We start from the raw sequence: 12671 nt of genomic DNA, 5'->3' as shown, positions 1-12671 counted from the left end.
CAGCGGGGTGCCCCAGTGCCACCATCCCCTCGTGGGGACCCCCTCAGTGCCGCCATCCCCTCATGGGGATGTCCCAGTACCGCCATCCCCTCGTGGAGAACCCCCCAGTGCTGCCATCCCCTTATGAAGACCCTCCAGTGCTGCCATCCCCTCATGGGGATCCCCCAGTGCCACCATCCCCTCGTGGGATCCCCCCGTTACATTATTCCCTCATGGGAACCCCCCAGTGCCACCGACCCCTCATGGGGATCCCCAGTGCCACCATTCCCTCGTAGGGACCCCCCCAGTGCCTCCATCCCCTCATGGGGACCCCCAGTGCCACCGTTCCCTCATGGGATTCCCCAGTGCCACCTTTCCCTTGTTGGGACTCCCCAGTGCCACCAACCCTTCATGGAGATTCCCCAGTGCCACCATCCCCTCGTGGAGACACCCCCAGTGCTGCCATCCCCTGATGGGATGCCCCAGTGCCACCATCCCTTTATGGGGACCCCCCAGCGCCACCATCCCTTTATGGGGACTCCTCAGTAACACTGTTCCCTCATGGGGACTCCCCAGTGCTGCTATCTCCTCATGGGACCCCCAGTTCTGCCATCCCCTCTGAGGACCCCCCAGTGCCACTGTTGCCTTATGGAGACCCCTGAGTACCTCCATCCCCTTGTGGAGAGCCCCCAGTGCCACTATCCCCTCATGGAGGGAGAGTGGAACTGGACGGTCTCTAAGGTCCCTCCAACCCAAACCATTTGTAATTTTATGACTCTAAATGCTGAAAGGACAATACCCACAAAGGGAAGATTCTGCTGCAGCAGCTGGTGAAATTTCCTGTATAAAGGAGAGACCCTGCCAGAGCAACTGGTGACATTTCCTGTATAAATATTGATGAGCCCAGCGGGTGAAGGAGCTCAGAAGCTGCCCAACCAAGTACCCCGGGATGTACCCCATGGCTGCAGGTCCCTCCGGGCAGAACCTCCCCACCTCCCTCACAGACTCACACAGATGTGTCCAGCAGGCTCCTCTTTATTACAGCCTTGCCAATGCACACAGAGAAAATGTACCATACAAACCCCACGGGCTTCACATCTAGAAACCCTTTTGTTTCATGTCTTATGCAGAGGCTTTTTTATTTCTCTTAATGTCTTTCTTGAATTCAAGCTAGTAAATAACAGAGCTTCACCACTGTCCTGTCATCAACAGCATCTAAACATTTTGGTGACACTGCTCAGAACTGGTATGGGCAGGACAGGCTGAATTCCAGCCTTGAATTCTGCCTTAAGCAGCATTATCGCTGCTGGCATAATGTGAAGCTGAGGAGTTTGAGGAATTTATCTTTTTTTAATCCCCAGAAATGTTCCTATTCAGAGAAGACACAAACATAACATAAGAAATACAAAAATATTTTGGAAATAAACTGTAAAGTCTACAAGACAAAGACTGAAAATCAACTAAACCTTAACTCTCCTTTGGTTGCTTTTGCAAAGAGCTTTGGAAAGGATCCTACTTTCAGTTTTGAACTAGGGAAAAGTCCCATATAAAAACTTTCTACATTTCTCCCTTTGCACAGCTTGACAAAGGAAATCATGTCCTAGGGACACAGCAAGCCAGTGTGATGTTTCATATCATGGGACTCCTTTTCCCACTTAATTCATTCATGTTGGATAAGAAGAGGTAATTTTCAGACATTAAATTTAGATTAAGTCGTGACTGGTAGGAAAACCACTTGATCTCATTATAAATATGCCTTGACCTAAGTGAAACAATTAGAGGATAAAATAAGTCTTAAAAGTCTAATAGTCTGTTTTTATAGAATATGCTCTAGTGGGAGATAGCAAATAGATAATGAGATATTAGGTTTCTCAGACTCAAAAGGATTACACAAAATAAAGCAAACCTAATCTTTTAAGAGATCATTCCCTAAAACTGGGTCAAAAAATGTTGCCTTCCTTTGTCAGCAGTTATTAAAACTGAGAAAATCCTTCCTGATAAGAAAGTATTTAACAGGATTTCACAGGAGAGATAAGTACACCAGAAGACATTTAGCTATAATTAGGAATGCTCATTGATTTACTCTATTCAAACCACCAAGTGTTGGTCAAGACTTGAAAATACTTGATAAATTCACAGAGATTTCCTAAGTATGTAGTTTCCCCCCCACACAATTTTATGTTAGAAGAGCAGGATTTGAGGTGGACACAATCATCCTTTATTAAAGTCAGCCACCTCTCTGTGCTCCTTTTACCAGTGCCAGGAGGAGAAGAGGTGTTTGTGTTTCCAGGTTGAAGTTTGCTGCTGCTTCCTCGGGCGCGAAGATGAGCTCAAGGAGATGGAACCAGCTTGGATTTGTTTCAAAAAGCCAGCATGAAGGAGGATGAAGGGTTCCTTCCCAGGAGATGAGAACGGCAACACACCCCTAATCAGAGCACTAATGCCTTGCCTTTGGCTATTTGCTTTCTAACTGGAGGACTGGAAGCCCCTCTGCCAAGAGAGCTTGTGCAGTTTCCATCTTTGGAGGTTTTCAAGACCCTACAGGATAAACCCCTGAGTAACCCGCCTTGGTCTCATAACTGATGTTGCTTTGAGCAGGAGGCTGGACTACAGACCTCCTTAGAACCCTTCCTACTTCAGTTATTCTGTGGTTCGACTATTTTCATCCGTTTTACATCTAACATCTTTGGCTTTCTTCAGATATCAAACTGATAAAGACTAGGCTTGAAAGTTCATTTGCATAAAGCATGGTCATAAAAAAAAGTTGTTTAACTGCTTTATATGACTGCTTTAAAGAGTTTAACTGCTTTATATGACTGAGACATGTGACCCAGCCAGAAAAAGGTAAAAAAATCTCTGTACGAGATGAAAATAATGTGAGAGCTCTTAAAAAAAAAAAAGAGAGAGATAAAAAGGGTGAGGAATTACAAGTCCTTTGAAATACATATCACCAGCCTGTATGTTTGTTTTGCAAAACAAACTGGAACTGCAAAATAACTAATGAGACACGTTTAAAGCACTACAGCCTCCAGTGTCCTGCATAATAAGGGCCAAAATAGCTTTTGGGCACATCCTCCCCTGGCTGCAAGGTTATATATCGTACAGTCTAAGCTGCTCCTTCATGTCTCCTTCAGACATCTCTCCAAACGTGTCACTTTTTTCCTTCATCAGTGTGAAGATGGCAGCCAGCTGCTCTCTCTGAACCCTGTCAAGAAGAAAAGGAGAAGTAGGAATAGCCGGTCCCCAGAAGGCACTTGGAGCAAGAACAAATGAAACACGGAGCCAAACGCAGGTCACTGTACAAGCCTTGCTGGCTGCAGGAAATCTGCCCATGTGAGATAAGACAGAGAGAGCCTCTGGTTCTCCTTCCTCCCCTTTCCCATCTGCCCCATCATCCTACTCATCTCTCTGCACTTCTTTCAATAAGGAGATAAACCAGACTGCTTTAACACTAGCTTTGGAGTTCCTGAAGGCTTATCTATGCTCACAGTTTCAAGATAACTTGAAACTCTGTTTCTCAAGATAACTTGACGTGGAATTTCATAAGACCAGCATGTCCCAATTTAGCAGACTCCACAATGAACCTGGATTCAACAGCAGTGTCCTTTTATTCTGTAATGAGAGTATGTAGATACAGAGTAATTCAGGAATAGCTATTAAATTCAAAATGCATATCCCACCTTAAAACTAGAGACCAGACTACCTCTCAGTGTGGACATGACTTTAATCAGCCAGTGGAAAATAAGATCACAGATAGGAATTTGCTTTGATTCGAGTTTGTCTGCCAGTGGGAAATGGTGAGATGGACCCAGGTAGCCAGTCCAGCAATGAGGTGACCCCAATGTGGGCAGAGGCTGACCAGTGGACCACCCAGATTTCCTTAGTAGATGATCAACACCCATTTCCCCATAGCAGAGAATATCTTGATTTTTCCCTACCCTGAAGCAGTTAGGCATGTTACACAAAGATTGATATCTGTGACAGGGCTTTATTTGTGGAAGCTTTATAAGGAGGGCTTATACTGGTCATACACCTACTTGTCATCATTCAGGGATATAGGAGAGTGGGCAGCACAGGAGTGTCATTTGCTCACAAGTAGCTCATGAACTGATGTAACTGTCTACAAAATCCTCTTTTGGGTTAAAATGATTGTGCACATGGCTCCAGGCAGGGCTGGCTGTGGACTGGTACGTTCCCACTGCTGGACTGCTACCTGACTGAGATCACATTGCTGTATTGCCCAACACATCTTGCACCTGACTCTCCTGTGTGAGATTAGAAGAACTAATGAGGTTGTGATGCTTTACAGCTGTAACAAGGGAGAAGCTTTCTATTACATTCTATTACTTCAAGGCTCATTTTGCCTCTGCACGAGTGTGGGGCCAGAATTCAGTGACAGCTTAGAGCACAGGTCTGCCACAATCCCAGCTCCTCCTGCTTGTTTAGCATCTTTAGACCTCCCGTGGGCTAGAAAGACAAAATCTGGCATTTGCTTCCACGTGGTCATCCTTTCAAGAGTCCTCCTTCCTGCCACAGCCAGCTTCCCACATCGGACTTTAAACCATTTAATTAATCCATTTAAATACACGCCACTAGATAACCTGGGGTAGTCTTCCTGCAAGGCCAGTGTGGACAATCTATCAGCTGTTCCACTAACAGGAGGGGTAGTAATAACTATTGACAGGCAAACCCAGGACACAGTCTTTGCTTGGAAGGAAGGACAGCATCAACCCACGAGCAGCAACCACCCCATGAACAAGATCAGTGGAAGGAGACAGGAGCGAGTAGAGGAACCTTTTTCATGTGCTGAACTCCTGCTCTGTGTTTTTCCCTCTCCTGGGCTAAGCCCCAGCAGAAGCAGAAACAACAGCCTGTCCTCTCAGCGCTGCTGAAGCAAACAGGGCAGGAAAAAAGCAGATCCTGGCTAAATTAAGCTTGTTTGCCAATTCTATTGCAATTAAAATGCAACGGTCCTGAGGCCAAACATATCCCGATAATGATGTGGGATCTTTCAGTTACGAAAGCCTGGATTTGTCTGTCTCTTTTGTAATGTTTTGTGCTCACATGAAGAGCCGCCCTTTCCAGACGAGAGGAAGGGAAGCAGGGTCGTTAGTGATCAGTATTTTATTTTAGATCACCGCTGGGCACCAGAGGGCACGTTGCCAGTCTGGTGTGGAGAAATTCGATACACAGCCTGGCCTCCTGTGTCTGCAGTGCATGCCAGCTGGGAGTGCTCCACGCAGGTCTGCATCCCTCACTCGTTATTTCACAGACATTAACACTGCTGAAACCTCCCCAAAGGCCCGTTTCCTTGTCTCCAAAATCAGGATCACAGACAATATTCGCTCTCCTCTTTTTAAGCACAACATCAATGCATTCTGGCTCTCCCCTCGATCATGACTGTGCATTTGAAAAACAGAAAAAAGAGCCGTTACTGCTGTTACTTCTCTGTGCTACATAACCTACAACAAAGGGACAGCAAAACAAAGATAAAGAGAGAAAAGCGCCTGGGAAGGAAGAGTAAGGCATCACAAACATGAAACTGTGTTCAAAGAGGAGCTTCTCCTATCAAAGGCGACCTTGCAAAACAACTTTGTAGTGCTCCGGGTTGGTTTTGTTTGGGTTTTTTTAATGAGTTCAGATCAAACCTACCCCGTTCACAAGTAAAATCACCCTCTCTTCCCATAAGTGCTGACCTCAAAACTACTTGGATTCAGGAAGTCAAACAGGATTTTACTTATTGCTGACAAAATAGATTAATTAAGGATTTTCAAAGCAGCCTAATTCTTCTTGATAGGCAACTGAATTTGCATACTTAGCTCCCCTGGGCTCTTTTTAGACATTTCAGTCCAAGTCTTTTGCAAGTAACTGGAGGTTTGGATCAGTGAGCTATAGGTATGTTAGAAAACCCCATTTCAAGAACTGCTTGGCATCCACATCCACAGCAGCTGAAATCCTGGGCAGAGCTCGGCACTGGGAATTGCTTTGCAGACAAACAAGACCAGAATCCTGCTGCAACAGTGTTGCTCCAGCAGAAATAAGGTAATATCCCTGATTTTTCCCCCTGATCTGACTCTATTGTTAAGGAAGCCAGTGGAATCATTTATGTGGTAAAAGGCATAGGAGGGCAGAGCATACCTGTACCCTAAAATCCAGATTTTCAACACAAATCTCTTGAGAAAGAAGTTACAAGCTGCTGGAGGCAGGGAGAACAAGCACAAACCAAATAAACTATTCAAAGGTTTATTGGACCAAACAAAGGCAATTTTTACAGATTCAAGCCACTAGAATTACAGTCCTTTGTATAAGAGCCACCATCAGATACAAAATGAACAAACAAAACAAACAAAAGTAAAAAATACCCAGACAGCCATTTGAGTTGAAGAAATAGGTTGGCTTGCTGCCACTAGCAAAAAATCTGGACTCAGCTATAGACTTTGCTGGATGTACATATTGCCATGTAACTTAAACACAACGTATATAAGGCATTCTTTGCATAGTTGGGTGCTCGGGACACAGTCAGCCAGCCAGCACCGAGGGGAGACAGCGGCTGTACCAGTGGGATGTTGAAGCAGAGGGTCCAGATGTGCCTAAATTCATATGCAAACCACTGAACACGCTTGCAGTTGTCGGCTGGGAAGGGGCAGCCCAGCCTCTTCTAAAGCTGAAGCCTCCTGCTGTTCTTTAAATGAGCCCTTTTATTAAGAGTCTGCCAACCCCAGGCGCTGGAAAGGACAACTGTGTACAAGGTTTCAAGTATTGTCTGCATAGGAATTAAAAAGGGAGGAAAAAAAAAAAGCAGCCTGTTGGGTTTCTGATATGTTTGCAGTGTTAGCCAAGAGGCTGTCGTGAAAGAGGAGCTTTGAAGGACACATCCCCACCCAGCCTGGTGTTTCTACAACACCCCTAGAGGACTCAGACCCTCTTCTGTCTCTCACAAACCAGCTGGGTTTGATTTAAAACCTGCCATGTCTGAAGCAGGAATATGTGCCCAGCCAAAATAATCTGCTGTACGTGACAGCGCCGGGGGGCAATGCAGAACTCTGGCTCCCATGGACAAGCCACAGGGCTACCAAGAGAAGAGGGCACTGGAACAGCAGGCAGGCAGAGGAACGGGGAATGTGCCTCTCCCAGGCCCCCCACTGTCTGATCCTGAGCCAGAGGAAAACCCTGATGCCATAGCTACCTCCTTGGGCCTCTCCTCTTGGGAACTGGAATAGGGAAAAGTGAGGATCCAGATATTTACAGCAGCCAAAGTGTGGTCTCCTAAACCTCTGCCACAAACAGAACAGCTAAACTATCAATCTTCAGCACTTCCCGAGTCTCCTGAACACCTACAGAATCAGGTCTCTGCTAAAATAACTACAGAAGCAAGATTTGAGTCAGTCCAGTCTGCCATACCTCACGTGGACCCCCCTTTGTCCCTCCACCCCTCAGAGTAAAGCAGCTTTGTACAACATTTGAAATCGCAGGGAGTTCCCACCCCCCAGAAATAAAGAGGAGTTTGGCCCCAGGACAAAACAACTTGAGAGTCTGGTACAAGATCCAGGCTGGTCTGGGAGAAGAGCTATGGTTTGTCCACCCCAGGAAAGGAACAACACAGATTTCATGGCCTAATACATGGTAAGGAACACAATAGACTCGCTGCATATTTAGTGTTCACTTTGGGTTCTGTTTGGGGGAGAGGGAGGAAGGTTCATCCCAGCCCCCCAGACACAACTCAAGTCACTGCTTGGGCCCAGCCCCAGTCCATGGAGCCACACAACAGGATCTCCTCAAACTTGACACCATGGGAGTTTTTGAAGAACTCAACTTCAGACCAAGAGGGGATCCCAAGTTTTGAGGGTTTATGGATTTCTCTTATGGGCGTGTTTGGTTGGTTTTGGTATTTCTCTCAAGCCTTTAAGGATGCCAAGGGATGCCTTTAGGAGGAGGCTAGGGACAACTTCATATAGTCTTCAGGTCTGCAAAGAGAAACAGGGAGAGAAATCATTTCAGTCATTTCACCCCTCAGGTTGGTTCATTATTATTCACATAAACGAGCAGGTGGAACACTCAGTGTGTGTCTGTGTGTTGGGGGGAAGGCAAGGCAACTTTCCCCCTCAGGGCAGAACAAGCCACTGTTTGCAAACATCATGCCTCTAAGAAGGATTTTGCTTCAAAGTCACCTGCAGCAGGATAGTCGAAACCCAATCAGAAGTGTAAATCCTCTTGTTCTGGCACCAATCTAAGTTACAGCCCTTCTGACCTACTAATGAGAGCTGGAGAAGCCCAGCTAATTGGAAGCTTTCATTAGCTGCCTCACCATCCTGTGCAGAGCCTCCCTGGGCTGCTGGCACCCTCGTCCAGCCCAGATTCCTCTTCCCACCTGCAGCCATACGAGCCAGGAACGAGTACTAGTTTCTCAAGGCAGTGTTGACCCTTCTCAATCTTCCCACGGATGTGTCTGTTCACGGGAAGGAGGTAAAAACCCCCGACTCTCTGCAGGTCACAAGGCTTCCTTTTGTTGGGAAGCTCTCCCAGTATCCCAGGGAAGGAGGGTGAGATGATTAGATGTGTTTTATGTAGGGGGACATCCAGGCACTCCCTCAAGGTCTTGCAGCATGTTGTTGACAGAGCCAGGGCTAGAAAATGTGGTCTCAGCTTGAACCTTTCACTCTGCCCTTACTGCCCCAGTGTCTCTCATGGATCAATGCCCCACAACAGGGAACACCCAACAGAAGGCTGAGCAGCTGCCCACAGACAGAGACCTGCACTGAGGTGAAGGGAAGCTACAACACACATTACCTGGGCACTTACAAACACGCACAGATGCACTCCAGCCTAATTCCTCCTGAATTCAATCAGGTTCATTGTCCATAACACCTGAACCTCATTTAAAAGTCGCCTACTCCTGCCATCCACCAAGTAACAGCCTCATTTCTTCCTCTCTTCTTCTGCAAAACCTTCCCTTCTCCAGCAGCCTCGCCAGCACAGCCGGTGACCCGGATCCCGGGCGGGAGATCCCGGGTGAAGCATCACGTGGGACCGCGGTTACTCGAGCGACGTTGCGGAGGCTCAGTGGCCGGACCATTAGGACAAAGAAAGGAAATTCTCCGGGGTGGATAATCGCTCCGCGGGATCCGCGGTGCCGAGGACCGGATCATCCCGCTCAAGTCACGCAAGCATAATCAGATTTCACATGTGAGGGCATAAGCTCGTTGCCACGGGGGCCCAGGAGGGGAGGTCCCCTCCAGCCCGCCGCAGTTGGAGCGGGGAGGGATGGAGGACGTCAGAGCATCTCAGTGGTAACTCCTCACAGGAATACTCACCTCCAGGACAGGGCCAGGCTGGCAGCTGGGGTGAGAAGACCTCAAAACAAGCATGGCCTTAATGGAGGATGTCCATCAGAGCCATAAATTCCCACCTGCACAACAGGGATACCCCTTTCTGCTCCTGGAGAAAGCTGTGAGGGGGATTAGACTAAAGAGCACGAGGCAGCCCCTCGCTGGGACATTGGGGCCATATAACCCCCAGGCTGAGAAGCTCTGGCATTGCTGCCACAGAACCTGAAAGTCTTAATTAACTTGGAATGGAGGCTCAGAGATTTGAGCCACTGCTTATCCTTGGCTCTTCTCTCCTTTCCATTCTCCTTGGATCAGCATGCTTTCCCCCAGCAGCACATCAATCAAACCAGGTTAGGGTCTTCTTTTGCCAGAAGCTGTATCCTTTCTTCAGATATAGATTATCCAAATATCTGCTCTGGCCCAAGCTCAGGCCCAAGTCACTGAATCGTATGATCTGTCAGCTGGACATGGCTCTGTGTAAGGAACAGCTGGAGAACAAGGAGCCCAGACAAAAGCAGGTCCTGAATATGAGGGTGGCTCAGGGACTGAAGATCTCAAAGACCATGCTTTTCCTGAAGCATGGAAACTGCAAGTCCTTCTGGTGGCATCAGAAGCATTCCCCACACTCCAGCTCAGCCATGGCATTGGCACAGGGGTTCTTGCTTTTGAGAGCAGACAGCACTGACAAACTGGCATTCCCACATGCATTTATCTCTTGTGTGCAAAAGTCTGCAGCAGATCAGGAAATCCTGTAGCCCATCCATAACCTATAGATTTCTAAAGGAGTCCTGAGTCACTCTGAGAAGATTCCATAGCATCTTGCTGTAACCACCTCTGGCATGTGCCCTTTTTGAAAGTTTCACTTAGAAAGCTGATTTTCAGAAGAATGGAACATTCCCAACTCCTTTCCTTGGCTTAGCTTGTCAGCACCATCAGTTGTTTGAAATCCTGGCAATCTGGCTTCAGACTCTTCACACTCCAAACAAACTAGGACTGACCCTTGAGGATCAAGATCAAGTGAAGAAAGGCCCTGAGTGCTGGGCAGACCTGGCAATGGATGGTCAAGCTCTCCCCAGGCAGTTCTCTCCCATCTCACTGCTGAGGTTGGTCCCATCATCCCTGTCCCTGTTTCTTTACCATGGGGGCAGCTACCATTTCATTTCTGGTAGTGACCATAACCCACTCTTCTCTAGGATCAAGATATCACAGGAAGAATAAGAGGAATGACACATTAAATCTAAGCTTTCCTGGTGGTCCCATAAGCAGAGGCCAGTTCCTTCAGCCAATCAGTAAAACACAAAGAGAGGATTTAAATGCAGAATAGGGAGACAGTGCTTAGACAAGAGAAGAGTGGGAGAGTGAAAAGTACCAAAAGGAGCTTCTATCAACACAAATCTGATATTCCTCCAGTGGGACAGAGAAGTTGAAAGGTGAATTTGACATTGGACAATACCTCAGGAACACCAGTGGGGGCTGCTGGAGCTGGTATGACCAAGGAGCACAAGTCACACAGCCATTAGGACAGGGGCTGGTGAGGAGTCAGTGGGGTCAGGGGCTGTGTCACCCCCCAAGCAGACCTTGCCCACCACCGTTTCAAGGCAGAAGCCTCCCACATTTCCCAGCCACAGCAGCAACAGCCAAGAAGGCCAGAGCAGAGTCAGGAAGGTGGCTCAGGCTTCTGACCAGCTCAGCCAAGAGGCCATGACCACCTCCACAAATCATGTGCCCATTCCCTTGCAACACTCCTAACCCCCCAGCCAACACCAAAGCAGTGGGAAAAGCCATGGATGGGCCAGCCTGCATTTTCCTCTGGTGTTTGTACTCCAGCTTGCTGCCTACCAGTTTGCTCCCAGCCTGGTGTGATACCCCGATTCCCCGCAGCCCTCGGTCTCTCCCGGCTGCAGGGGAGGCAGAGCCAGGCTCCCAGTGAATTAGCAGGCAGAGAACAGCCAGCTGCCCATGCTGCACAGGGTTAAGCAGAAGCAGATGAAGAAAAGTTGTGAGCGCTGGGTGAGGGAGACACAGAGAAGCAGCCACAAGCTACAACAATTCAGGACCTGAGCCAGAAGAAAACACCCAGGAGCTCCAGCAGAGTTGCTGTCTGAACTGAAATCTCATGCCAAGGCAGGGTCAGAGACTCTCACACTGCAAAGCCTACGGGGGAGTTCGCAAAGGTTTCCTCTCTGGGACAGGAGGAGGAGAAGGGGAAGGGGCTTCCTGGCCTCCCTTTCCCTGCCTTTCCAAGGGAGGCATCCTGAGTTCCTCAGTTTTTAAAGCTGCTGGGGATTCATGACTCAGTCATGACTATAAATACGGCCAGAGCTCCAGTCCACTGACATCTCATAGGTCAGAGGACATTTTCCCTTGGGATATGGTGTAGGTAGAGAACAGCACCAGGCCACCAGCAGACTCCCTCCTCATACAAGTGGAGCTTGGGACCTATGGAGGGAGTGTCAGAGCAGGGGGACCTCAGCAGGGACCCCCAAACACACAGTGCCCTTTCCTACAAGAGGCAGGTGGAAGGGAAACCCTCATGCACTGGGTGTTTTGTGGCTGAAAGCAGCCTTGCCCGTGGTGGGGCCATCCCTGTGGCTGGTGGCTGCATGAAGCAGTGGCCAGCCTGACCTGCAGAGTCCCACAGCCCTGGGCTCTGCAGTCTCTTGCTGCTCCCTTCCCCTTGCTGCTGCTCCTCTTCCCTCAGCCCAGGACGACTATCGTGCTGCAGAAGATGAGAAGCAAACAAATAATAAAACCCCAATAAAAGCCCAAACTTACCAGCTTCCCTCATCCATAAGAAGCACCATGCTGGACAGGACAGGACAGGACAACAAAGCCACTGGGTAGGGGGAAGGTTAGCAAAAGAGAAGGAAGGAGAGAGAGGCCCAGATTTCATGCCATACAGAGAGGGGAGCAAGCAAGCGAGCCAGGGTTATGTGATGGCAATGCAGGGGGTGGACAGGGACAGATACCAATGGACAGCTCTCCCGAAATGCAACCTCCTCCAGCCCTGTCCACCCACTTATTTTTGGAGGGCCAGTAGTGGAGATGTTTGAAATAGGTCGAGGTCTGTCAACACAGTCATTAAATCCCTGCAGCTGTTTCCTGCCCTTGTGAGCTCCAGAGTTGTCATCACCAGCATGGTCTCATTCAAAAATGAACTTCAGCATGGTTGTCCCTCAAGCCACAGCTGCATCCCCACTTTGATCCAGGATGCCTGGCAGAGCAGGGAGTGGTCTCTCCTCCACTCCCTAGAGCCAGGATCTGCCCAGGGCACCCTGCCTTGCTGAAACTCCAGGATCCAAGCGCAGTTTTATTCAGTGCCTTGTAACCAAGACACACTCTGAACCCACCTGAGGAGGAGACAGG

General features: G+C 48.4%; 1 protein-coding gene across 5 annotated transcripts in view; it reads right to left on the bottom strand.

Annotated features, from left to right (window-relative positions):
• Positions 1 to 998: 998 nt before the first annotated feature.
• Positions 999 to 12671, bottom strand: part of MXRA7 (matrix remodeling associated 7) — a 30122-nt gene continuing 18449 nt past the window's right edge. For 3 of the 5 annotated variants that reach the window (XM_032706583.1, XM_032706585.1, XM_032706584.1), the window contains one exon: positions 6207 to 7943. Coding sequence is in view for 2 of the 5 variants with exons in the window: in XM_032706584.1 (XP_032562475.1) it covers positions 7904 to 7943 (40 nt within the window). In the remaining 3 variants the exon portion in view is untranslated. Of the gene's footprint in view, positions 3185 to 6206; positions 7944 to 12671 lie in introns of those variants that run through there. The other 2 variants (XM_032706582.1, XR_004360290.1) reach the window with 2 other exon arrangements.

Source organism: Chiroxiphia lanceolata, chromosome 19, assembly GCF_009829145.1.
Source record: "Chiroxiphia lanceolata isolate bChiLan1 chromosome 19, bChiLan1.pri, whole genome shotgun sequence".
Lineage (NCBI taxonomy): Eukaryota > Metazoa > Chordata > Aves > Passeriformes > Pipridae > Chiroxiphia > Chiroxiphia lanceolata.
Note: the sequence above shows the minus strand (reverse complement) of the source record. Positions and strands in the feature narration are given on the sequence as shown.